Raw genomic sequence first — 26,697 nt, forward strand, 5'->3', positions numbered from 1 at the left:
TCTGTGAAGAGCAAGTAAGGCTCTTTAATGGTGAAGGCTTGAATTTCGCTTACTCTTCTAGCAGAAGTAAGTGTGAAAAGCTAAGCCACTTTCCATGTGAGAAACTTGAGCTCTATTTTGTGGATTGGCTCAAACGTTGGTTTCATTAATTGAGACAGGACCACATTAAGGCAACATTCTGGTAGAGGAGCCTAAGAGGGTGAAATTCCTTAATAGACTTTTCATGAACTGTTTGATGATGTGAGAAGAGCAGAGAGAAGAGGCGTTGAACGTGCGTCTGTATCGGGAGAGGGCTGCGAGGTGGACCCTTACTGAAGCATATGCCAGACCTGGTTTTTTTTGCCAGTGACAAGAGATAAGGCACGATTTGTTCTGGGGATGAGAGAAAAGGGTGAATGTCATTCTGAAGTCACCAAGATCAAAAATGTTTCCATTTTAGTCTGTAAGTTTTAGTAGTAGACTCAGCTCTTGCGCTGGACATTAGATCTCTACAGTCTTGAGGGATGACTAAATCTTTGAACTCATTGAACTCAGGTTCCAGGCATGCAAATGAAGAGAAGCTGGGTGCGGATGCAGGATATGCCCTTTGTTCATCATTAGTAGAGTGGTTGACAATGGAAGGCGATAAGGTTTGAACTGTGACAGTAGTAGTAGCTCAGTGAACCAGTGCTGGCGTGGCCAACGCGGAGCATTGAGGATGATTTGGCACGGTTCCCGTTTCATTTTCATCAACATTCAGGAGATTAGGGGGCATGGGGGAAAAGCGTACGGAAAGATTCCTGGCCAACCTATTGAAAACGCAGTCCCCCTTGACCCTATTGTGGTTCTCTACTGGCAAAGAAACGACATTTCTGGTTCCCTTGAGACGCAAATAGGTTCAAGTTCGGTGTTCCCCATTTCTGGAAGATGAGAATCAGTTGGTTGAGTTCCCACTCATGATTTGATTGATTTAACCTGCGCAAGGTGTCTGCTAGGTTGTTCTTTACTCCTCTGAGATGCTCTGCCTTGATAGTTATGTGAAGTGTCAGTGTCCATTCCCAGATTCTTTGAGCTTCCCAGGATAGGATTGCAGATCTTGTTCCTCCCTGCTTGTTTAGATAATGCATGCAGGTGGTATTGTCTGTGCGTATAACGACTGAGGATGCTCTTATCCTTGGAAGAAATGACTGGAGGGATCGAAATATCGCCCATAGTTCCAGAAAATGTATATGCATTTTGGAGAGAGAGAGACTCCATTTGCCACTTATTTGGAGGTCTTACAGATGCGCTCCCCAGCCTTCCAAAGATGCATCTGTGGTCAGAACAAACTCTGGAAGAGGAGAAAGGAATGACAGTCCCAGAGAGATTGCTGTGAGACTGCCACCAAAAAAGTGCATCTTTCATGATCAGAGTTATCCGAATTATGTCGTCAAACGATCATGTTACTGGAAGCCATTGGGTGTCCAACTGTTCACGAAATGGCCTCTTCCTTAGACGAGCATGAAGTACCATGAGAATGGCGGAAGACATCATTCCGAGAAAGGATTTGAGGCGATGCACAGAAGTAAACTTTCCTTTGTAGAGAGTGTGAGCCAGAGAAAGAATGGTGTTCTATCTTTCTGTTGATAAGAATGCCTTGTTTTGGAGAGTATACAGTGTTGCTCCTAGAAACGTTAACCAATGAGAAGAGCTAGAATAGATTTTTGAAGATTGACTGCTAGTCCTAAAGAGCAGAAGAGCTGTAGGCAGAATGAGATGGCTTCTGAAAATTGACAAAGAGAAGGAGCTTTCACCAATCAATTGTGGAAATATGGGAAGATCTGTAGGCCTTTCAATCTTAGGTATGCTGCCACAGGAGCTAGGCACTTGGTGAACATCTGAGGAGCTGAACAAAGGCCGATGGGAAGTACCTTGAATTGATAATGCGCACCTGCCACAGAGAAAAGTAGAATTTTTCAATGCTTAGGGTGGATCGGGATATGGAAATATGCATCTTCCAAATCTAGGCTTACTAAAAAAACTGAATGGTTCAGAAGCTGTAATATCTCCTGGAGAATAACCATGCTAAAGGATTTCTTCAGCAGGTATTTGTTGAGTTTTCTGAGGTCTAGAATAGGACGCCATTCTCCTGAATTTTTCTTCCTTATCAGGAAAAAACTGGAGTGAAAGCGTGGTATACGTTCTATTGCTCCTTTTTGAAACATTAGTAAAGCCTCCTTCTTTAGCAATTAAAGATGGGGTGGTATTGATTTCTGAGGCGAATGAGGATGTGGCATTGAGGTAAACTCTAGGGTATGGCCATATTTTATTATATTCAGGGACCCATTTGTCCGTTGTTATTTTCTGCCATTGATGTAGGCAATGAGAAAGGGGACTTTTCTTTAGTGAAAAAGACAAAATAGCAGCAGGCGGCGAGGCATCATCACTGCTTCCTGGCAGAATCCCTGGGTTGAGCCTGTTGCTTCCGTCTAGGTTGTCTGGAATTGGCAGCTTGAGGTGGTGCACGGTATTGCTGTTGTTGCTGGTAGGACGGTCGTAAAGAGGTGTAAGTCTGAAGCTGGTATTTCTGGTAACCTCCTTGCAAAGAATAGGTTCCTCTGCCACGTGCTTCACGAAAGTGGGTCTTTCTATATTGGAGCGTTCCCATAGCCTTAGCTGTGTCTGTATCTGTTTTGATGGTTTGCAAAGCGTCATCAATATGTTTGCCGAAAAGTGTTTCACCATCAAACGGCATGTCCAAAATTTTGCTTTGTACCTCAGGGTGGAACGGTTGCTTTCAGCCAACCCAGGCTTCTGGGGACAGCAGCTCCAGCAAGCTGACAAAAGGCCAAGGAAGCAAGTCCATAGAAGCATTTATGATTTCAGATGCAGATCTTTCACCCTCTAGTGGGATCTTTCTCGCTTCCATCCTTTTATCCTCTGGAAGGAGATCTAAGAAATTAGCAATGTCCGACCACATCTGGCGCTCGTACCTGGCTAAAATCGCTAGAGCGTTGGCAGCGCGAACAGTAGTACCTGAGGTGGTTGTGAATCTTTTGCCGATGTTACCTAAGAACCTTTCTTCTCTGTCAGGCAGAGTAGTAATGGGCGCTAGAGGGTACCTTGATCTCAGTTGGGGGGCCTGTGAGATAACGGAGTCAGGTTTAGGATGTCCTACTAGACAAGCAGAAGCATAATCCGGAGCATTATACTTTTTGTCAATTCTGGGCAAGACAGGGAGAACTGTGGCGGGTGTCTTCATTACTTTTACACCTTCTTCCCAGATGTGATCTACAATGGGTATAGAGCTAACACATTTTCTGGATAGATCTTTGAAATCATAGAGAAAGCAATCTGATTGCTTGACCGTTAAAGACAGTTTAAAACGTGAAGCTGCTCTTTCTATTAGAGTGTGAAAGCCGCCTATATCCTCTGGTGGAGACTCTACAGTTTGTGTCGATAACACAGTCCTCTCATCCATCTCCTGTTTGCCCATCTTTTTTAGGTTGACTGTCCTCAATTTCTCCTTCATCAGAAGTGTCCTGATGATGTTGCGGCAAAACAGTATTTCCCGCAGGGGAGGGCGTAGACAAAGGTACAGAGGTACATGGTGGAGAAGTGACAGGTGGTGGTGGCTGTAGAGGTGGAGGAACAGCTGCTGAAGGAAAGCGTGTGTGATCGTCACGCAGTTAATCTCATCTTTGCATGAGGAGGGTGATATTGTTGTTGGTAGCAAGCCTCATATTCATTGTCATCTTCCACTTGATATTTTACATGCAGTTGAGAAGGACTATCAGCAGGTCCAAACATCCCATTGTCATCAGACTCCTCTAAAAAAGTTGAAGGTGGCAAAGGGGAAACTATTGCTGGATTTTGCAAGAATTAACTCGTCAATGGTGTTGTCGACAAGAACGGGACAGGAACGGATGAAGTCGTCGTCAGCATCGTAGATGATTTTGTTGTTGACGTGGTCATAGACAAGACTTATGACGGAACCACCGTCGTCGACGAGGATGCCGACGAAAAGGTTGTAGTCATCGTCGTCTGAGTCACCGTCGACGATGAGGTCGTCGGCGAAGTAGAAGCCATCGGCGTCACTGGAAGTGCCATTGGCGGGACCGTCGTCGAATCTGTCGTCGACGATGTTGATTTTTTTGGACAACGAGGTAGGAGAAGTATGTAAAGAAGGTGATTTATGCGTCAACAGTGATCCGGAAGTGAACGCCGTCGGTGACACAAGCTTTTTAGAGACTGAAATTTTCACTGAATGAACAGAAGAACAAGTTACTTACCTTCGGTAACGCTTTTTCTGGTAGATACTATATCTGCCTGTGGATTCCTCACCTTGTGAATATCCCCTTGCGTCAGCAACATTCGGAAATTCTTTTTGTAGCTTCGCGCCGACGTGGATCCGGACGTCACAGAGGCACAGCACCGCACGCGACCTCGCTGACGTCACCGGCGCCTATAACAGGCCCACGCCGGCGTGATGACATCAGTTCCGCCCTTTTTTCCGTGCCATCGAGGCACACGGACGGACCGATGATAGTAGAAGTACACACAGTATACATAGTACAGAAACCAAGGTAACACACACAGTGTGAAGCAAATGCAATAACAACATTTGAAATGAACATTTCCATGACAATAAAATAACACATCATAGAAACTCTGGCATAGAAGAGTGGACAACGGGGAGGCGGGTGGGTCAGTGAGGAATCCACAGGCAGATATAGTATCTACCAGAAAAAGCGTTACCGAAGGTAAGTAACTTGTTCTTCTGATAGATACATCTGCGTGTGTGGATTCCTCACCTTGTGAATAGAGTCCCACAGCAGTCCCCACTCCCGGAGGAGGGTGTCCACTCTGCTATACCAGGAAATCTTGGAGGACAGAGCGAGCGAAATGGCCGTCCCTCGGTATCCAAGCAGTAGTGCTTCGCGAAAGTGTGGAGGGAGGCCCAAGTCGCGGCTCTGCAAATGTCCTCAACAGGTACACCTCTAGACAAAGCAGATGTTGCAGACTTTGCTCTAGTCGAATGTGCTCTAATACCCTCTGGTGGGTCCTTACCAGCCAAAGAGTAGCAGATCTTAATGCAGAGGACGATCCATCTCGACAAAGTCCTCTTATGGACCGCTCTTCCTTTCTTGCAGCCAGCAAAGCCAACGAAGAGCTGGTCGTCCACTCGACAGTCTTTTGTCCTGTCCAAGTAAAAAGACACCGCCCTCTTGGGGTCAAGACGGTGTAATCTCTCCTCCTCCTTGGAAGGGTGAGGGGGAGGATAAAAGGTAGGAAGGGTAATGGATTGACCAAGGTGGAAAGGAGTCACCACCTTAGGCAGAAAAGCAGCCCTGGTCCTAAGAACCATTCGTTCAGCATGAATGGTAAGGAATGGGGGCTTGGAACTAAGAGCTTGAAGCTCACTTACCCTCCTTGCCGAGGTGATTGCAACGAGAAAAACCGTTTTCAAAGTTAGAAGCCTCATGGGACACTTGTGAAGAGGCTCAAAGGGAGCACCCATCAAAAATGTCAAAACTAGATTCAAATCCCACTGAGGCACAACAAAGGGTGTAGGAGGGAACCTATTAGTAAGGCCCTTCAAAAACCTTAAAACAATGGGAGACTTAAAAAGAGAAGGCTGGTCAGGCATACAGATAAATGCCGACAGCGCAGACAGATAACCCTTCACCGTGGCAACAGCAAGCCCCTGCTGGGCCAGGGAAAGGGCAAACTGGAGCACATCAGATAAATGGGACCTCAAAGGGTCTATAGACTTCTCCCTGCACCAAACAACAAATTTAGACCACCTATAAGAATAGATGGACTTAGTGGAGTCACGCCTGGCTGACAAAATGACATCCACCACATCGTGAGGGAGAGAAAAAGAAATCAGGTTGCCCCGCTCAATCTCCAGGCATGAAGGTGTAAGGTCTGGAGGTGGGGTGTAGAACCTGCCCCTCCATCTGAGAGAGGAGATCTGCCCTGTGAGGGAGACGGAGCGGCGGGTGAGAGGAGAGGTGGAGAAGGTCTGAGTACCACACCCTTCTTGGCCAATCCGGGGCGATCAGAAATACCTTCTCGCCACCGTTCTAGAAACCGCTGGAGCAGACAAGGGTTTCTTCCAGACCTCATAGACAGGTTCAGACAACGCCTCGTTGAATGGTAACATAGTCTCGATCACAGATGAAGGAGAATGAAGTACCTCAGTTAAAATATTGGGTTTATAATCAGCTGTAGGCAGAGTTATGTTTAGTAAACTCGCTGCCTTCTTAATCACAGTGTGGTAAGGCACCACATCCTTAGATGGAGCATTCGATACAGAAGCCAACTCCCATTCAGGTGACAGTTCAAGACCACTGGCTTCACATAAGTCATCAAAGGGATCCTCAGAATCCTGTAATTCTCCTTCTTCAGTATCAGAATACCCATATTTCTCCTCTTCCAAAAGTCTCTGGGCCTTACTCCGAGACCTTTCTTTCACAATCGAAGTCAAAGGATTCGGAATCGACTCCGACGGGGTCGCTGCCGGCGTCGAACCCGACGTCGGACGAGGCTTCTCGACACGAGGTCGAACAGAATCTTGCCTCGGAGTCACGGGTATCGGCGTCGATGGGATCGGCGTCGATGGAGCCGGCGTCGTGCGCTTCGGCGTCGACGACACCGGTGGTGTCGGAAAATGCCAATGCGGCGGTAGGGCCGGCATAAAGGGCATGAAGGGTGCAGGGGCATAAGCCTGCGGAACCCCTAGGTTAAAGGCCATAGGACCCGTGGGACCAACAGGTGCACCAGACGGGAACATTGCCCTTGAATATACACCATACATGGCGTTCAGGAACTGGGAAGGATCTTGACCTGGAGTCGGAAACTCAGGATACGGACCTCTCGATTGTTCCCGGGGAGGCGGAGTCGATACGACGTCGACCTCTTCTTCGGGTGCCGGAACCGGAGTCGATGAACCATCGGGTGCCGGAACTTCGGCTCCACCAGCCCCCTGCTCCTCACCTTCATCCTCCTGACCAGAAGGATTGGATGGAATCGGAGAATGGACCTGTTCCTGAGGTTCGGGTGAAACCGGATGCACAGTCTCTTCATGTTCCGACTCCGAAACCTCCACTTCTTTACTCACGAGCTTGATCTGGGACTTCGGTTTTGAGCTAGAGTCCTTCCCAGAGTGATGACGTGACTCATGGGACTTCCTTCTGTGTTTCTTCTTCGAGGACTTCGAAGCGTGAGCTGACGATGACTCCGAGTGTGACCTCGAACGAGATCTCGACCTCGACCTCGATCGGCGAGATCGAGATTTTGATGACTTCTTAGCTTTTTTGCTTTTGAGTTTCGCCATAAGGAGCTTTGTCTCCCTCTCTCTTAAGGCTTTTGGAGTCATCTTTTTGCAGCAGGAACAGTCCTCGACATCATGGTCGGAGCTCAAACACCATACACAACATTCGTGGGGGTCGGTGATTGACATGGTCTTGCCACATTCACCGCAGGCTTTAAATCCCGTCTTCTTCGCCGACATCTCGAAGAGAATGAAAAAAGACACAAATACGAAGAAATAGTAACAAAGTTACTGTAAGCTACTACACGATCCCTGAAAACCGTTAGCGTCGACGACGCGGAAAAAAGGGAACTGATGTCATCACGCCGGCGTGGGCCTGTTATAGGCGCTGGTGACGTCAGCGAGGTCGCGTGCGGTGCCGTGCCTCTGTGACGTCCGGATCCACGTCGGCGCGAAGCTACAAAAAGAATTTCCGAATGTTGCTGACGCAAGGGGATATTCACAAGGTGAGGAATCCACACGGCAGATGTATCTATCAGAATAGAAGCTTTCCTTTTTTGTGAGGTGCCTGTATCTTCCTGACAAGACTTTTTTGAAGTATTTTTCTTGGAAACCTTAGGAGATTCAAGAGGTCTATCTCCCCTTTTTGATATTTCCTTTGAGGGTGAGGAGAGCTCTAACTCACAGGCTTCTGAGATGACGTCAGATTTAGATTTAAGGGGCAGATGTATCATCCCTTTTTTCAGTTTTGCGATTTTTGACTAAGAAATCGCAAATTACCACCAACTTGTAGCTGGTGGTAATTTGCGAATTCTTTTTAAAATGCACTTGTTTAAAATTCTAAAGGTGCCATGTGACGCTCATACATGCCCTTAGGGCATGCATATGCGCCATATGCGCACACATGTCAAACTCAGGGGTGTAGCAGGGTGTCCTTAAGACACCCTTGAAATTATTCTCAATTTGCGATTAGCAAATTGCGAATCGCAAATTGAGAATAATTTCACATTCATTCCTATGGGCCTCCTGGGCCATAGAAATGAATGGGAAATTATTCCTTAATTGCGATTAGCAATTTGCTAATCGCAATTAAGGAATATTAAGAAATCGCTAAAAAATAGCGAATTTCTACATACATACCATTTTGCACTTCTCAAATAGCGATTCCTTAAAAATCACTATTTGAGAATCGCAAAAGGGTATCTTGATACATCTGCCCCCATGTCTCTGAAGACAAATCAATAATCTACCCTCTCTGTCCTTGAGAGTTTTTGTAAAAAAATGTTCTACAGATTTTACAGTCTTTTACCTTATGTTGAGGGTAAAGGCAGTAGATGCAGTTCTTACGTGGATCCTCAGCATGCAGTCTCTTCTTACTGCATGATACACACTACCTGAAGAGACCTTTCTTTGAAGATTCTGACGTTCTGGGCTGAAATCTGGATAAACAAGAGAAAACTGAGCAGAGCTCAGGGAGACTCCCTTTCACACTACGTGCGGTAGAAAATCTGAGGAACCAATCCACTCTTGGGATTGTTCTAGAGCAGGGTTTCCCAAACTGTGGTCCGCTGACCCCCAGGGGTCCTTGACACATTCCCAGGGGGTCCGCAGGCAGCAGTTTTAAAAGCACTGCAAAGTTTCTTGTATAATTAGCAGTTTTCGAGCAACAATAAAAGTGTCAAAATACATTAATGTGCCTGCTGGAGAGAGATGAGTGTATTGTCCAATGGCAGCTTTAACTTATCTAATGTATCACAGACGGTTAATATGCCTCCTGCGAAGAACATGTACCATGTATTTAAAAAAAAAAAGTATTTTATGTGCATAGGTCAGTGGGTTACTGCTTTTGTCAGTAACTTATTTTTCTTCCCAGATTGTTGTACCCTGGTGCATAGTAAGGTCTCTATTCTTCAAAAGCTAATAAAATTCAATAAGTGATGATAAATGTGTTGTAGACTGCACCACTGTTTCCCAAAAACTTTTGGGGGAGAGCCTTCCAAAGCCCCCTCTGTAGTGGCCAGGCTCCCTCACTGCACTTGGTATGCACTGTATGGGGACTGGTCTGAAAACATTTTCTAGGGCTACTTTTGGTTTCCAGTCTGGCCCTGGAAGGAGCAGGAGCCTCGTACTGCAAAATAAAACCAACCATTTAAAAGTTAGTCACTGGGATGCAGCACCGATCTTCCCATTAAATTATTTTGTTTTTTGCAAATTCTTTCAATATAAAATATTAAGAGGGATATTTACAACAGAAGTGGAGGAGCGTGTTGTTAGCCTCCTTGGCTTAACGACATGCTCCGCCACTTCTGAAACGCAGGGCTGCACCATATTTACAAGAAGATGGTGCAGACCTGTGTTTCTCCCTGCGCTGGCGCTACACTTAGCAGGGTAGCGCCAATGCAGGCACCCTTGCACCATAGTGCTAATGCGTCTGCGTGCAGAGGAAGATTGCTTATGTACAGGAAGGTCCTCCTTCCTGCACATAAACAATCTTGAAATGCTGTTTTGTCACTTCTATGTGTTCTGCTTAATGCAGCACACATGGAAGTTACAAAATGTAATTTTTCAAGATTGTTTATGAGCAGTAAGGGTCACCATCCATAAACAATCCAAGGCGTTTTACTTTTCCATGTGTACTGCATAAGGCAGCACACATGGAAAAAGCAAAATCAAGGAGAAATAAAGCATTTCTCGTCGTTTTGCCAAGTTAGGACCAGGTGTTTCCTGGTTTTAATTTTGGCCCAGCCTCCTATTTACGCTGCCCTTGTAAATAGGAGGCAGCATCAAAATCAATGGGTGTTGCAGTGGAACGCCCAACGCAACACCCACTGCCCACCTCTTTCACGCTAAGTATTGCATGAAAGGGGGCCTTATTTGCAAGGCAGCGTAAAGCCACGGTAAGTGGCCCAACGTTGCCTTGTAAATAAGGTGAAGACCCTATCGCCACGTCGAGCATCACAAAAAGTGTGGAAAGGGGCTTGTAAATATGCCCCTAAAATCCTTAGTAATTCGAGTTTTTCTTTTGTGTGCACATGTGTGTTTAATTTGTTTGAATCACTGTTTTAATGTTTGAAATTTAAATTCTACAAATTGCTTGGGGGTCCCTGGCTTCCAGCGCTGACTCAATGGGGGTCCACAGGAGTCAAAAGTTTGGGGACCACTGTTCTAGAGCGTGCCATCGCCTGATTGGCTGCTACTTAAGTTTAGTTATTTTTTACAAAAGAAAATGGATAGGCTATTGCAGTGAATTTTCATTGCATTGTAGCCTATTGTAGTATTATCTACTGCTTTTATATGTATACCGTGGGACTCCCACTACGACGACGGGGATGATTCAAGCATGTGAATCTATAAAAGATCCAATACTGGAGAATCATCTTTTGAACGTCCAGGACAAGCACAGTCATCACCTCTCCCACTTTGTCAATATCTGCATTCTCTTCACTATCACTTTTCACGTCAAGTGAACAGATGTCATCATTATAAGAGTACATGTCTTCATTATCCTTGTTATCCCCCCATTTGTCCTGAGCTCGTCTTAAACCTTCTGCCTTAGGAGATATGTGTGGAGGCGGATGCATTGGGTGAGGTGCAGTACATACCACAGAAGAAGCATGTAGAACACAACCAGTATGCAGCAATTTCATAGGGACAACTGGAAACAGCCACGGTGGTAGTGGCATTGACGATCCTGATGGCAACATGGAAGAGTGTGAACCCAACAGGTTAGGGTTTGAGAATCAGTTTCAAATGTCATAAATCATGCTCTAGGGTGACATGAGAATTTTTTTTTTTTTTTTATAATTCTTTTTATTAAATCAAGGCATCAAACAGAAAAAGACACAATACAGATGAATCACATTATGATCTGCAGTACGTTGGCAAGAAGGGAGGGGAGCCGAACCAAAATATGTACTTATAAAGGGTATCACGGGGATGGGGGAACAACAAATACTGAATTTCGAGGTGTGTGCAAATCTCTCCTCTATACTGATTCCATTGATTCCAAATTAAAGCCCACTTCCGGGGACGCCCTATCGCCATATATACAGTTTTTTCTCGGAACATACTCCAGTCCAGGTCCTTCTTCCAGTTATCGTGGGTAGGAGGGAGCTCAGCACCCCATTGTTGGGCGATATTTCTTTTTGCAATCATATAACTCAGTGTGGTCCACTGCGTCTGCGCATTATTCAGATCAGTAGGTTCCCATATATTGAGAAGGCACCTTCACGCCTCCGGCAACAGTGGGACTTCAGTTATGTTATGTTATGTTATGTTATTTTGTGGCTTTTATAGCGCACGGCTACTCAGAAGAGTGTCCCGGCGCTTTATTAACATCCTGAAAAGCAAACATAACACATAAAAAAGGGAGAAGAGGAAAAAATAAAATCTAAGAGGCAAACAGCCAGGTTTTTAGGCCCTTCCTAAAAGATAGCAAGTTGGAATTGCTACGTAACGCGAAGGGCAAAGAGTTCCAAAGCTGAGGGGCCCGGAGCATAAAAGAGCGACCTCCCAATCGGGCCCTCCTCACACGGGGAACAATGGCGAGAAGCTGCGATTCTGATCTCAGAGATCGAGAAGGACGGTATTGCTTAAACCTCCTCTGCAGGTATTTAGCCCCGGAGGAATAGAAGGCCTTATGCGCAAGGGTCAAGGTTTTGAAGGCTATCCGCTGTCGGATAGGCAGCCAGTGAAGCGCCTGTATTAAGCCAGAAACATGAGCTCGCCTATGCAGACCAAAGATGGCGCGAGCCGCCGCATTCTGGACCACCTGCATCCGTTGCAAGAGGTATTCGGGCAGGCCAAGATATAAGATGTTAGCATGGTCCAATCTTGAACCAATCAAGGCCTGCACCGTAATCCTCCAGTGACCTCTTGAATAACGTTATGAATCCTACCCCAATATTCGGTCATGTAGCGGCACTCCCAAAAAATATGCATAGAAGTACAAGCCCATCTGTACAAGACGGAGACCAGTAACGTAGACCCTATGCAGTATTTTTAACTGTACCAGTCGCAACCTCGTAGGAATAGAGACCACTTTTGGAGAGGACACAGCTAATTGCCAATCTTCATCATCCAGTTCTAAACCATCACATGTCCACTTAACCCTCAGTACCGTAAGCAAATCCGCCCTATTTTTGATAAGTTTCTTATAGATCAGGGAGATCGTTTTGTCGGGGAGGTGACCATCTAAGATTCTATCCTCAAGAGGCGAGGCCTCCGGTAATTCCTCCTCTATAGGCAGAGCAGCCGTAAATGAGTGTTGAGCCTGCAAATAGCGAAAATGTTCAGATTCTGAAAGCTTGTACTCTACTTGCATTTCTTTGAATGATTTCACTCGCCCCTTGCTCCACATGTTCTTTTTTTTTTTTTTTTTTTCTCCAAAAACCTTTATTGTGCAGAAAGAAAAGAACAAATACGGGCCCACAACCGTCAGGCCGGCCACGATACATTAAGGCACAAGTGCAGGCAATACAACTCCTCAGCGGTAGCGGATGATAGAACAACAAGCATCAAATATTACGTCCAATAGAAACTTGGCGCCGAGGAGAAGGAGCATTTCAAGGTTAGGTTTTAAGGTTATTCTTTTATCGTTTTTGAACCAAGTGAAAGCAATGAAGAATAAGACATAAAGAGAGCTGAGTCCATATAACAGCATCACGACATTGGCAGGCGGCTGCAAAACTGATAGCAACAATGGAAATCAAGTCCTCAAACAATATGGCGGTACAAAGTAAAAACAACCAAAACATCAGCCATCATTCGCACACCATACACAGCGCCGCCCCTCCCATCAACCCCTATCACGGACCCAGAAAAGAACAGGTTAAGAAAGCGCAGAAAAACAGAAAAATAAGGCCCATAGAAACTAAACAATGTAAAAGAAATCCCACCCCCCACCCAACAGCAATGCGGAGGCTACGGCCTACCCCCCCCCCAGCAGAGTGTCTGTCGCCCATTAAAGAACCCGAAATTCAGACGAAGAAAGAAGAAAAAGGAAAAAGGAAGAAAAAGGAAAGAAAGACCCCTCACACTTGAGATATAGGGAGTAAGAAGGGATAGACTAATCCCCTTACCCCCAGAAAAGAAAAGAAAGGCGGGGAGGAGCCCACCCAATGTCAGAGCTCCCGGACTTCCATGCCGCATATAACCTTTACGCCACGGACAACAGTAGATTCGGAGGACCGAGAACCCAAGGAGTATCAGAATCAGGCAGACCTAGAAGTCCGGATCAGCGCAAATCAACATATCAAAATACGGTGCTGTCCGGGTCCTCACTAGTGAAGCAAACAGGACCAATAAGGGAAACACCCACAGTCTGGCCAGAACCACCAAATCCCACCAGACATGGCCATCGCGGAGAAGAGGGCCAATTGCACATGCTCCCGGGCTTCCCAACCGCAAATAAACTGTCCATCCAAAATACCATAGTACAGCACGAAACACAGGAGAGAAAGGGGAAAGTCAGCGTATAGAACAGCAGCACAAAATGAAGAAGCGCCCCCTCTCGAGTACCACTCGTCAGTCAAGCATCTGCCCATCGAGAAAAATACCCCCCTAGCCCCGGATAGCCCGAAAAAGGATCCCAGAACATGGCTTCCCCGGAGGGCCCACCCCCATTTGAACGAAAAGACAAAATGGCCGTACACAACAGAAAGAAGATACCCAGAAGCAAAATGGATTGTATAAGCCACAAACAGCGCCAGCAATCAAAAGAAGCCGACCCGGAGGAGGGCCCTAATAACAGAATCTCGGCCTCCGCTGTCAACACCAGACCTAAAACACACAAGTTCCTTCCATAATCCGGCCACCCGAACTCACACAGGCCCGCACAGCTCCCACACCGTGTGACGGTAAATTCAAAAGACATTCAGTCAAGAGAGAATCTAAACATCCGTATCTAGAGTCACAGATCAATACAATAATCACAACCCCCACAACCAGAATAAAAACCAGGAGATAGCAATGTTATAGCAAATCGGGAAAAAGAAATGCATCCTGAGCAGCCAGCCAATCAAAATAGGTCAGTCCGGATCTCCGTCGTCTGTCCGAGCAAAGTCACGAGAAAGAACATCAGCCCTGGCCCGACCGGCGAATTCCAACCGGGGCCGGCCATCGCTGCGAGCACCCTCCAGGTAGAACAAAGGAGCAAGATGGCCGCTCCAAACAAGGAAGAAACCCAGGAGGCGTGGAGGAGCGTACCCGATCACCATCAGTTCCAGCATCCACGTAATTAGGCACCCTCTCCGCCATCGGACAGCACAGTCCCCACCGCTGTATAAAGACGGCTCCAAAGACAAAGACCCCAGGGGGAACCAGGCACCGGGAGGCCGATGAATATAGCCAGTGTAGGGAAGGAGTTACAGTTACCGATGTGGGGGGCAACATTGTAGCCAAAGCCTCACCAAGGAGAGAACCAGCAACATTACCGTCCGGGACACTGCACATCTCCGCCCGCACGTATTGCGTTCGTGTATCAATTCCAGACAGTGTCAGAGGTGGCAGGGGGTCAGCCTGTCCCGGCCGCGTTACACAAGGGGAAGCACCCTCAAGTTTCTCCGCCAGCACCTGAATGTTACGCCAGCATGTAGTCTCCAAATCCGCCAAGGCGAGCAGGATATCCCTATAAGTCAGGGTGTCCAGAATCAGCAGCCGGTCCTCAGCGAGCGGCGATGCCCCGGGGTCCGTCTCCAGCCCAGTAGCAGACCGGGCTGCGCGCGACAAAGATGGCGGGGCAGCCGTCGTTTCGTAATGAAAGGCAGGCGCCATTGCCGCCACTCAGGCAATCCGCAAGAACGAGAGGGAGGATGGGGGCGATCTCACTGTCCGGGGAGGCAGGCGTGAAACCTCCGACGATCAAGCAGCCCACAGCGAGGAGTTGTACAGCTTGAAAATCACCATGCCCTCATTGCCAATATGAGTGCCTTGCAGCCGAGAATCGCCCCAGGATGAAGGACGGCCAGGCGAGAAGCAGCAGAGCGGGGGGAAGTGCCGCGCAGGAGCTCCAGTCATATAGAGACCCACCTCTGCCAAAGTGAGGCACTCTGCAGCAGAAGAGAAATAAAAAGACAGCGCCGAGATCACAGCAGACCCGTGGGCAACGGCACCTCCCCCGCTCGTCTCACCAGCTCGGTATCATGGCGTCCGGCGTTAGTGTTCAGCACAGCTACCCGGACAGCCTCGGAGATCGACGAAAGCAGTAAATCCTGCACCAATTCAGACTGCAGAGGTCTCAATGGAAAGCGGACGGCTTCTGCATCACCATTTCAGCAGTTAACCACGGTGGGAGCCAGGAGTAAAGTCAGGATATTCCGCTCAAGGCAGGCGGCTTACGGAGCCGGGAGCTCAGACGTCCGTCCCGTTCGCCATCTTGGCTCCTCCCACATGTTCTTAATAGATGAGATCCCTATCAGTTCCCACTTATCAAATCCCTTAGTGTTCCACAGCTTACCTAATCTTTCCGAGGCAAAAAGTGGGGTAGCCAGTGTTAATTTATCTTTCCACCCCAAAGAACTCGTGGCATCATGCCAGATTTTTACTGCATGCTTCGTTGGTCCCGTAAGACCGAGCTTCACCGGTTTAAAATACAGTGCTCTGTTATAATTGCCACCTGGTAGGAGCCATTTATTTATGGCATATCCGGGATCTTCAACTGGCCCATATGTTCCATGATTAATAGCAGCCAGATGGGAGGCCCAGTAATAACGATTGATATCCGGGAGGGCGATAACACCATCATACCACGGGAGCGTTAGCTTGGCTAAGGCAATGCGGGGCCTCCCCTCCCATAACAAACTTTGTTGAAGTCCCTCTACCTCGCGGAAATAGCTCGTGGGCACTACATCTAAAGTATTTTGAAGGGCATAAAGGAAGCGTGGCAGGGACATCATCTTGAAGAGGGCTGCCCGTCCCAACAAAGAGATCGGAAGCCTTCGCCAATGAGCGGAGTCACTTCTAAGCCGCTGCAGAGGGGGAAGAAGATTTTCAACATATCTAGTTGTCGGGTCCAGCGAAACAAAAATACCAAGATATTTAACCCCTTCCATGCTCATGACGGAACGGTTCCGTCATCAGCGTCGGTGCTCCGGTGCTGATGACGGAACATTTCCGTCATGAGCCAATACGATTTTAAACCCTTCAGCACTGCAGCGAAATTCATGCAGCACTGAAGAGGTTAAATCCACTCGTGGTAATCTGGATGTGATAATTTCTCGGAGGGACCGGAGCCTCTCCACTAAGGACATACAACACAGATGTCCCCCAATTAATGGAAAGTCCAGAATTTTTACCAAAAGAAGCTAGGACATCGCATACCACCATGAGGGATTTCATAGGGGAGGTCAGATAAAGCAGAATATCATCTGCATATAATGAAATCCGATCCTCCCACTCAGGGGACCATCAAATTCCACGGATTGATGGCTCCCAGCGGATCCAGGCCGCCAGGGGTTCTAAAGCTAGAGAGAAAAGAATAGGAGAGAGGGGGCACCCTGTTGCGTGCCCCGTCCTAAATGAAAGGGTGCCAAGATTCGTCCATTAACCACTACCTGTGCAAGCGGCTCAGTGTATAATAGCTGCACCCAGCCAATAAATTCCGGTACAAATCCAAATTTAGCCAGGACCGCCCACAAATAGGACCAATAACTGCAAGAAATGGTAACGGTTAATAGGAGCGCACAGCAATGTATAGGTAAAATAGTCAATCTCAAAGATAAAAAGTAAAGTCGGTGCTCTGGAAGAGAGTAGAGATTGGTTACCACAACCTCTGAAAAGACCAATGGTCAACAGTTCGGTAGTCCTCCGAGCACTCAGTAAATTAATGTCTATGTCATATGTAGTCTCCAATCGCCAAAATAATGTCTTTATCGTATGTGGTCTTCAATCACCAATAATGATCCAAACTTCAATCCAAAACAAGATAAAGTGTCTTTAGAAGATAGATTTATTCAAAAGCGCAGCCAACACGTGTTTCGTCAGTCTGTAAGACAATGACTTCTTCAGGGCTGCAACCCAAAATAATTATAATCAATTCCAAAATACAATAACATATCAATGTATCAACATTTGCTTCAACATGCGTCTGTAAGAGAAGCAATTTTTAAAGAAAGACTAGTAAAGGGGATACACCCTCAAACCAAATTCAAATCCACAACTTATCAATGTGAATAGGAAAGAAGAAAAATATTGGCCAAATGTTACTAATGCTACTGTATCCATAGAGTAGTCAACATAAACTGATTATACTACTTAGTTCATAATAAATGGTTTGTGATCACCACATGCTACATGGCCAGCTGGATCACGCATTGCATGCTACGTAACGAATAGATTAATAACTCACCATTCACTAAGTGAAATCTCAATTGTTGAGGTCAATGGAAGTAACGTTTGTCAATGCTCATCAGCATAAGTAACAATCCAATTTCAATTCGAGTTGGTACAAATATAACCCTACAAGTGAATCCATTTGGGTAAAATAACTACACACGTATATCAAACAAGAAATTGCAGTCCCTCATATATCAATCACTAGAAAATAATAGACACTCACCAAATCACTGATTAATTGTCTCATTCGAAATCCCCATCTGGATCATATAACTTTCAATGGATCCAGGTACAAAATTATATATATTTGTGTATCCTTATGCGAGTATGGAACGTACACACACCTACAAATAATATATTCAATGAATGAGTCACATATTAAAATCAGTGATAACCAACCGTCGAATAACAAGTTGGTATTGGGCACCTTATATCCCAAATCTATAATGTGATCTCACCTAATGTGCTGTGTGAGGCGTTCAGACTCTCCACTGTAATCCTAATTCTCACTATCCAATATTCTGTTCAATACGAGTACGTATCTGCAATTCAAGCCATACATTAGTAAGTATGTCGATATATTGTTTGCTCACATCATAATTCCACCGTTCCAAACTCACCAGGTAATATCTTCAGAGTCGCGTATTCCGTGGCGTACAGCGTCAGCGCCATCTTGTAATGGCTTTATATAGATATCAACCAACACGAAAAGTATCATTACTGAGGGCGCCATTTTGTAATGGTGTTTTTCGCCCTACTTATACTAGTATAACAATATAATAGTAATAGAGATACGTAGTCCCTTAGTCAGGGTGATGTCGCCATGTGCGGAGGTTCTGCAAGTTAAATCTAGCAAGGCTGGTGTATTAGAAGAACTGTATGATACTCAAATGAGCAATTGTTGGCTATAGCGATTAATTTCGCTATCCGCGCCATCTTGTAATGGCTAAATCACGGTAACCTGCTAAGTGTGAAAGCACCAATTCTAAGGGCGCCATATTGAAATGGTTAAGTCCGTGCTAATATCACAATTGTTGTGTAAAATAATAGTATATTGAGTACTATATTGTGCCTACAAATATATTATTAACGTTAACGATTAGATTCACTCGCAGCGCTAATATGAGTAGATATAACCAAATTCGCGCCCAAATCTTAACTCCGAGTTAAAGTATCAAGAACAGTGATTATAAACTACAGTAGTATTGGCAACAGTAGTCTAATATTAATAAGTCTCGATAATGTAAGTAAGACTTATACTAGATGCAATGCGTTAACCAAATAGTCCACGCTGCACATGGATTACACAGATCATTATATATCATTTCAAATTATCAAGTCACCTACAAAAAAGTGAGAGGTAGCTGGAAGAAAGGTATCCATAACGCCAACATAATAAATCCAATTTTGTACAGACATCAATAGCATCTATTAGCATAGATGCAACACAGTTGCAACAGTTCTATGTAATATATTGTGCACATTGAATATTGTGTATGTCCTTGAGGCGACACGACAATATCATAACATGTCAATCAGACAAGCTCAAGCTCTTCATTCATATTATTCATGTACATGATATATCCACTTCAATTGCCCAGGTAGAATTCATATTCATGATCCACATTGAGACCGCATTCCACGGCCTTCAATTTAATCAACCATTGAACTTCACGTCTTCTCAACATCAGAAGTCTATTCCCCCCACGAGGGTCTGCTCTAATATGGTCAATAGCATGATACGTGAAACAATGTTGATCTCTGTTAGCAAAATTTTGTACTAAGTGGGATGCAATCGGATAGCGTATATCACCATTTTTGTGGATTTGAATTTGGTTTGAGGGTGTATCCCCTTTACTAGTCTTTCTTTAAAAATTGCTTCTCTTACAGACGCATGTTGAAGCAAATGTTGATACATTGATATGTTATTGTATTTTGGAATTGCTCACAAATAGGACCATTCCACTGTATCAAAGGCCATGGTTGCATCCAGGGAAGCGATAACCGCTGGTTCCCGCAGAGTATGTGCTCTAGCTATCACTCCATGCAACCTTCCTAAATTCAAAGCAGTATTTCTATCGGGGATAAATCCTGATTGGTCCGGGTGGATCAATCCACTAATCACTTTTATCAATCTGTTTGAAAGGATCTTAGCTAATATTTTGGGCTCCGCATTTAATAAAGAAATAGGTCTATACGAGGTATACTGATCCTTGGGTTTACCTTCCTTATGGATCACTACCACCGATGCCACGCTCTGGTCCCTAGGCAGGATTTCCTTCTCCCGGGCCTCAACAAACATACCCTTGAGGTAATTGGCTAATTTATCCGGTCTCAGTTTATAAAGTTCAATTGGGAGTCCATTAGGACCTAACGCCTTGCCTGACGAGCGGGTAGCCAGAGCTATTTCATCAGTAGTTAGAGGACTATCCATAAAATCAATATCCTCTTTAGACAAACATGGGAGCCGTATATCACGAAGTAATAAATGGGAGTCCTCCTCCGGTCGGTCCGATACCGAGGCATAAACAGTTTGGAAATATTTCGCAAAGCTATCCACTATATTCTGAGGGTCCGTGAGTACCTATCCTTCATCCGTGACTAGTTCTGGGACAACACGCCCGGCTCTTTCTTTCTTATCCAGCCACGCTATTAGCCTCCCTGCCTTATCTCCGAGATCAGAGAGTCTTCCCTTCTGTTCCCTGTCGAGAGCTCTGGCCCTATCCGTGACCAGCGTGTTATAATCATGCTGTTTTAGACTCAAAACATGTAAGATGGCCCGTGTCACCCCCTGCTCCAATTCCTCCCCCAATCTTCCAATCTCAGTTTCCACCTCAACAATTTCTTTATTCTTTTCCTTTTTGGTTCCAGCTATTAATGCTAGAGCTTGACCCCTGATAACTGTTTTGAATGCCTCCCAAAGTGACACCATAGATAACACCGATCCTTCATTCTCTACAAAATAATCGTCTAGCAGCTTTATGAGGTCCCCGCGAAACTTAGGGTTTCGGATATACCATGGGTTAATAGGAGCAATTCTACCCGCAGAGTGTGGTGTGATACAAAACCGAAGCCACAATGGGGAGTGGTCAGATATGCCCCTCGCAAGATGAATCACCTCTGTAATGTACGATGCCTGATCCGCTAGGACCAGACAATAGTCCAACCGGGAGAGGCTACTGTGCACGCCAGAGTGAAAGGTATATTGCTTCTTGTCTGGGTGAAATAGTCTCCAACTGTCTACCAAACCCATTGCCTCCATAAAATCAGGCAACCATCTTTGGGCACGCCGCATAACTCGCGGGGGGCATCTATCCATTATTCCAGAACCTACTGCATTAAAATCACCGCCTATAATCAAAAGTCCCCCAGGTAGCTCAATCAATAGCTTCCCCAGATCAAAAAAGGTTGTAGACTGCAGACCCGGTGGGACATAGATCGACAAGAGGGTTAAAACACGCCCCTACCATCTACCCGAAATCCCAACGTACCGTCCCCTGTCGTCTGTCCATGTGGAATCTATCACTATGGGGAGTGCCTTTCGAATCAGAATACCCACCCCCCTAGACCCAGACGTAAACCCAGCATGCGCAACCAAATTATATCCCATTCTGTGCATTGCATGTGTTTCCAACTAAATGCATTTCTTGGAGCAAGACCACATCTGGCGCGCGATGCCTTAGATATTGAAGAACCACACTACGCTTGATTTTATCCCCTAACCCATTAACATTCCAACTTATAACCTTGAGTTCACTACCCCCCATCATCATAGGAAAAAGAAAAATAATCATCTGGTGTCTGTTGCATGTCAATCAAAACCGATACACTGATGCCATCTATAACAACACATCGAAAAAATTAAACCAATTACCACTATTGTGACACACAATCTTACAAAAAACTCTTCAACCCTTCTTCCCCACCCTGCACCCCTGCATTTCGCTTACGCGCATCCCCAACTAGCAGTGTGCCTGTTGCCCCCCCTACACCCCGATACTAATCTACAACTATATTGAGGTAGAAAATAGAGAGAGGGCCTACACTCGCCCGCCATCTTACCCTGCTCCCACCTTTATAGCAACCACCCCGGTATCAGATAAATATATTGCCTCATGTATGTGAGCATAATAAATCAAAGAAGAACTGTAGCTAACCCTCCCCTCCCCTGATCCCAACACATTACTTTGTAAGCCCAATGTCACCATTTCACATTATTCTTGATCTCCTATCTCGCCCCGATCCTGGCCCACCTTCTCTGAGGCAATCACACTGTCCAACCAGTCCGCCGCCACCTCAGGATTTTCAAAAAACCATGCGTTTCCATTTAGTTCTACACGGAGCCGGGCCGGATACATCATTGCATATTTTAGTCCTTTTTCTCTCCGTTTTTTCTTTACTGAAAGGAAGCTCTGACGCTGTCTCTGGACTGAATGGGTAAAGTCTGGGAAAAAGGAGAGGGTCACCTCATATTGCAATGGGGGTCCATTCCGTGCAGCCTGTAAAATCACATCCCCGTCCCGAAAATTCAGGACTCTTGCGATCATAGGAAGAGAGGGCGCTCCCGGTCTTAGCCGTCCTCCTGGGACTCTATGTGCACGCTCAACTGTGAACAGATTACTGAGACCCTTGGGTTTGAGATAGTTAAGAACAAGATTTTCAATAAACAGATCCGGTGTTTGGCCTTCTGTTTTCTCGGGTAGACCAAGAACGCGGATGTTATTACGCCTGACCCTTCCTTCATAGTCGTCCAGCTTACGATCCGTGAGAGTTCTCGCTGCCTTAAGGCCCTGCACCTCCCGCTGCAACTGACTCACATCGTCAATTAGGCCATTAGTCTTAAGTTTGAGTGATTTGACCTTCTCGTTAGTCTTCGCAAGGTCTGTCCGGAGTAATCCCATCTCGATGGTGACAGTGTCTAGTTTGGCGTCAAGGGCTTCCACCTTCTGGCCCAGTGATGCCTGCACCCCATTGATGGCCGCCATAAGATCCGTTAGTGTTGGCTCGGTGGGAGCTGTTAGCACTTCTTCCCCCGCCGATGGCATCTTCTTTACTTCCCCCGAGGACCCCTTAAGGATGGTGTAGCGATCCAGCCTATTGACCTGTACAGTCCTGGATCCCTTGGAGGAGCGCGATGAGGCCTTATCTGATTCCGGCCGTGCCGCCATTCCGTCGCAGGCTATTAGTAGATCCGATCAGATTGAGTACATTAAGTATAGAGTCTCCAATCACTGCATACCCTCCGACTTTCCAAGTTAGCAACTGACAGGTACAACCACCCCAGAGCTACTTTTAGGTCATTTCCACTCTTCCGGTCCGGACCAATCACGACATAGCCAATAGTTCCCGGGTACAAACAGGAATGCAAGGGGTACACTCCCCTGACTAGATAGTCAAGTAAGGTACTGCAGAGGGACTTCGATGGGTGTTAATACTCAGTCATTCAGCACTTCCGTCTATCGCTGCACACCTCGTGCCCAGCTCACCTTTTACGAATCTGCGTCCTTGCAAGGCAGCACCGAGTCAGCAGTTACGCCGGTGCTGCTTCGTCCAACCGGACAGCCTACCATATCTCTCAGTTACGTGTGATCCGCGGCCTCCACACGCCTCTCCAGAGTGACAGAGTCTCAGATCATGAGTGGAGTGTATTTATATTGTCCAGATTGCAGGCGCCGGTGGCACCCGGCACTTAGAACAGTCATCACAGGCCAGTGTGTGCAAAATCAGCATCTATCGGGCCATCAACGCTCCCCCCCATTTCAGTGGCCCTCAGCGCCTTCAGTACTTCAATAACCGCTTTGACCCGCAGGATCTTTAAAACAATATCTTCTGGCCACGAGAGGCAGTGTGGCAATGGTTCTTACCAATCGCCGCGTCTTCAGCTCAAATTCTCCAAGTGCCAGGGAGCCAAACACCACAATTCCGGAACGGCGGTTGGGGGGGCGAATTGAGGGGGGTGGAGGGGCCCAGTCACACCGCTCTCCAGGCGCTTGGCCTGAGTCAGCCGCAACGCTCAACAATCCTGCAGTCCATTGTTAGGGACCGGGCATTAGAACTCAGTCCACCTGTATTCCTCCGCACCTCCGCATACCGCACCCCCCTCAAGGCGGAGGGTGAGCATCTCAGCTCCCTCCAGTCCCACAGCTCACCCCGGATGCCAGGCACAATAATGCTCTCGTTCTCGCCCCCTCGCCACCCATCCGGCAGAGGCAGCGGGATGCGGCCCCTCACAGCTCTGTGTTTAGTCTCCGGAGCGGGCAGGGGATTACCATCGCCCGCACTCCAAGCCTCTTACTACAATACCGGGGGCGGTTGAAAGCCGATATATTATCGGGCCGCCAACCCCCACCGTCAGGCCGGGGCAGATCACTTTGCGGCCCGATGTTGTTGCACTATAGGTCGGCCTTCAGATCTACGTGAGGTCCCGGCTTCTCTCCGGACCAGACCCCAGACTTTCGGACGGCACAGCTCCGCTCCAAAATCAAGGAGACGATCCAGGGGAGCAGGTAAGGGCGTCGCTTACGCTCACCGATCAGGGGGTGATAAGTGCGAACAGGCTAATTAGCAGGATATCTTGTCAAGGAACGGAGGTCGGTGGAGCCCGTGTTTTTACGCGACCATCTTGGTCGCTGGCTTGGCTCCTCCCCCCGACATGAGCATTTTCAAAGGCAAGTTTCACATAGCCGTCTGCAATGTGTCAAACTATCCAAATCATGGGATAATGATGGAGGTTCATTGTGTCGTCTACGACTGTGGTGCTTGCCCTTAACATCATTCCATTGGGGTTGATGCAGTTTTGCGCCCTATAACCAGGCTTTTCTCTATTTTCCTTAGCTCCACATCACAATCTGGCTGCACCTCCTAGGAGCTTCATCGCCCTTCATCAGAGGATGAAGACTGTGAAATTGTTTCTGGAGGCAGAGACACCCTTAAGGACTGCAGTGAAACTGTAGATAATTTTAGAGAAACTAAAAAAACTGGTGAGACTGTCATAACTAACTGGAATGCCATTGGATGTATTTAAGTAGTAGAAGTCCTCAAAGCAACTGATGACGTAGTAGACAGAGCTCCCCTGACAAAATTAATAGAATTGTCAACAAGGGGGTCAGCATAGTCTTGGTGGTGCTGGGATCTGAAAAACACTTCTGACTGAGATTTAACTTCACTGATTTAGTTTTAATTCACTGTGATACAACTGATGGTAGACATCTATCTTAAGGAACTGGCATGGTCGCAAGTCACACTCTGCTTTGTTGACAACGGCAAGTGTTTATGCTTAGACACAGCTCTTGTGTGTGTAAGCATATTCACCGATGTTGAAGGATCCAATGATACTGTTGTCACAGTAGATGTCCAGTAACACTAACTTTTGTGACTGAAATTTCAGATTCTGATAGGGAATGCTTCCTATTATGGGGGTGTTTCCAGAGATTAGCAGGTTTTAAATGACTTATAGGACAAAAGGTTCTTCACTGTCATGCCTTTCCTTTTTCTTTGCCTCTACCTACCTTTCACCGAAGTCTTGACTTGCAGGTGCAGAGGTAGCGTTCCTAGAAACACATTTTTGGGAACCTGCTGTAATGCCAAGCGCCTCTTTAAATGTTTTGAATACATAGGACTGGTCTGAAAAGATCTTCTCTGTTACAGTAAAGCTAAGATCAAATATCTATATCTGTCTTTTAGAGACTGTTTGGTAAGTTAACAATGTATCAAGGTAACTTTCATCATGATCTGGGTGTAAGCAAGTTATACAATAAGCATGCTCGTCATTCCTGTATAACTTCCTTTTACCACATCGATCACACCTCTTGAAAAGACCATCCCCGGAAGACTCCTCAGCCACAGCTGGTGTGCTGAAAGTTCTTGGTAGCATAGATAATTATGTTTTATAAAAGAGTTCTTCAAAATATAACCGGTCTTTTCTGAAGAAACTGGAACAAATCTCCTGAGAATTATTTTCACACTATGCGTCAAAACAACTGTCACCAGGAACATCAGAGGAAGAAAAAAGAGTTCTTATTGCTCTGATTGGCCAACGTTCGGGTCATATAAGGTCATGGATAGGTTGTATGTTGTCTACAGTTTTCCCAATGTTGTTTGTGTACAGGTATATTGCTATTGAACCTTGGTTATCGAGGGTTCACAGACTGACAAAGGGGAATATTTTATTATGAAACATGTGACTCCATGAAAATACCAATGCAGAAGAGCCTTTTACATTGCAGACATTGCATATACAGCTCAGCATGATGGCATACTCTAACCTGTGCAGCAGAATTTTGTCAAAATGCAGCTGCTTGCGATCCAGTTCCACCTCTGGTCGTACTCCTTGGCAGCTGATTCTGAAGATGGTGGGTTCAGGGTTCTCTTTAATACAGCACACCACATTATCCTCAATTACTCCTGGAGTGGTTGGATAAGCCCACAGAGACAACTCCTGGGGGGAAAAACACAAGCAAAACACAAGAATTGCTCAAGAAACTATACAAAGCATGGTTAGGCATGTTCAGATAATTTATTTTAAACGGTAATAGCTAGTTGTGTCCACAATCCCTATCTAGTTGGATGTTTATTGCAAACACTAACTTGTTCATTGTTTCCAAGGCAACCTGCAACAAAACGTTGAAGGAACAAACAATTTTAAAACTTTCTATTAGGAGTCTATCTCATCTCATACAGTGCCTCCGGTGTCATTATGGTGATTTGGACTAACCAGCACTCAAAGATTTGGGAAAATACAATAGGATTATTGTAGATATATGTCTCAGGATGTATGACATTACAACGCATACTTTTACATAGCATGCCTTTACAACGCGGTTTTTACATCGCATACCTTTACAACGCATAGCGCTTTGGGGTGCTGGATAGTGAATAGTTTAATTTACTATTCCAACTCCAGTCCCCGTGGACACTAGGGAAGGCGTTGGACAGTAAATTAAACGTATTCCCTATCCTAGAGCGCCTCCCAGCGCAATGCGTTGTAATGGTTTGCGTTGTAAAAGTTGCGTCGTAAAGGCACTGCGTGGTAAAAGTTGCGTTGTAAAGGATGTTTCCCTATGTCTCAACACCAATCATAAATTAAAGGAATTCTATGGCAGACCCGGAGGCTCTGATTATGCTTTTTC

The 26,697-nt window shown here is 46.1% G+C and overlaps 1 protein-coding gene across 2 annotated transcripts in view; it reads right to left on the reverse strand.

Annotated features, from left to right (window-relative positions):
* Window positions 1-26,697, reverse strand: part of HYDIN (HYDIN axonemal central pair apparatus protein) — a 3,619,565-nt gene that overhangs the window by 1,519,399 nt on the left and 2,073,469 nt on the right. For both annotated transcript variants that reach the window (XM_078670948.1, XM_078670947.1), the window contains one exon: window positions 25,834-26,006. In XM_078670948.1, the coding sequence (XP_078527074.1) occupies window positions 25,834-26,006 (173 nt within the window). The remainder of the gene's footprint in view (window positions 1-25,833; window positions 26,007-26,697) is intronic.

Source organism: Lissotriton helveticus, chromosome 12 (genome assembly GCF_964261635.1).
Source record: "Lissotriton helveticus chromosome 12, aLisHel1.1, whole genome shotgun sequence".
Classification (NCBI taxonomy): Eukaryota; Metazoa; Chordata; class Amphibia; order Caudata; family Salamandridae; genus Lissotriton; species Lissotriton helveticus.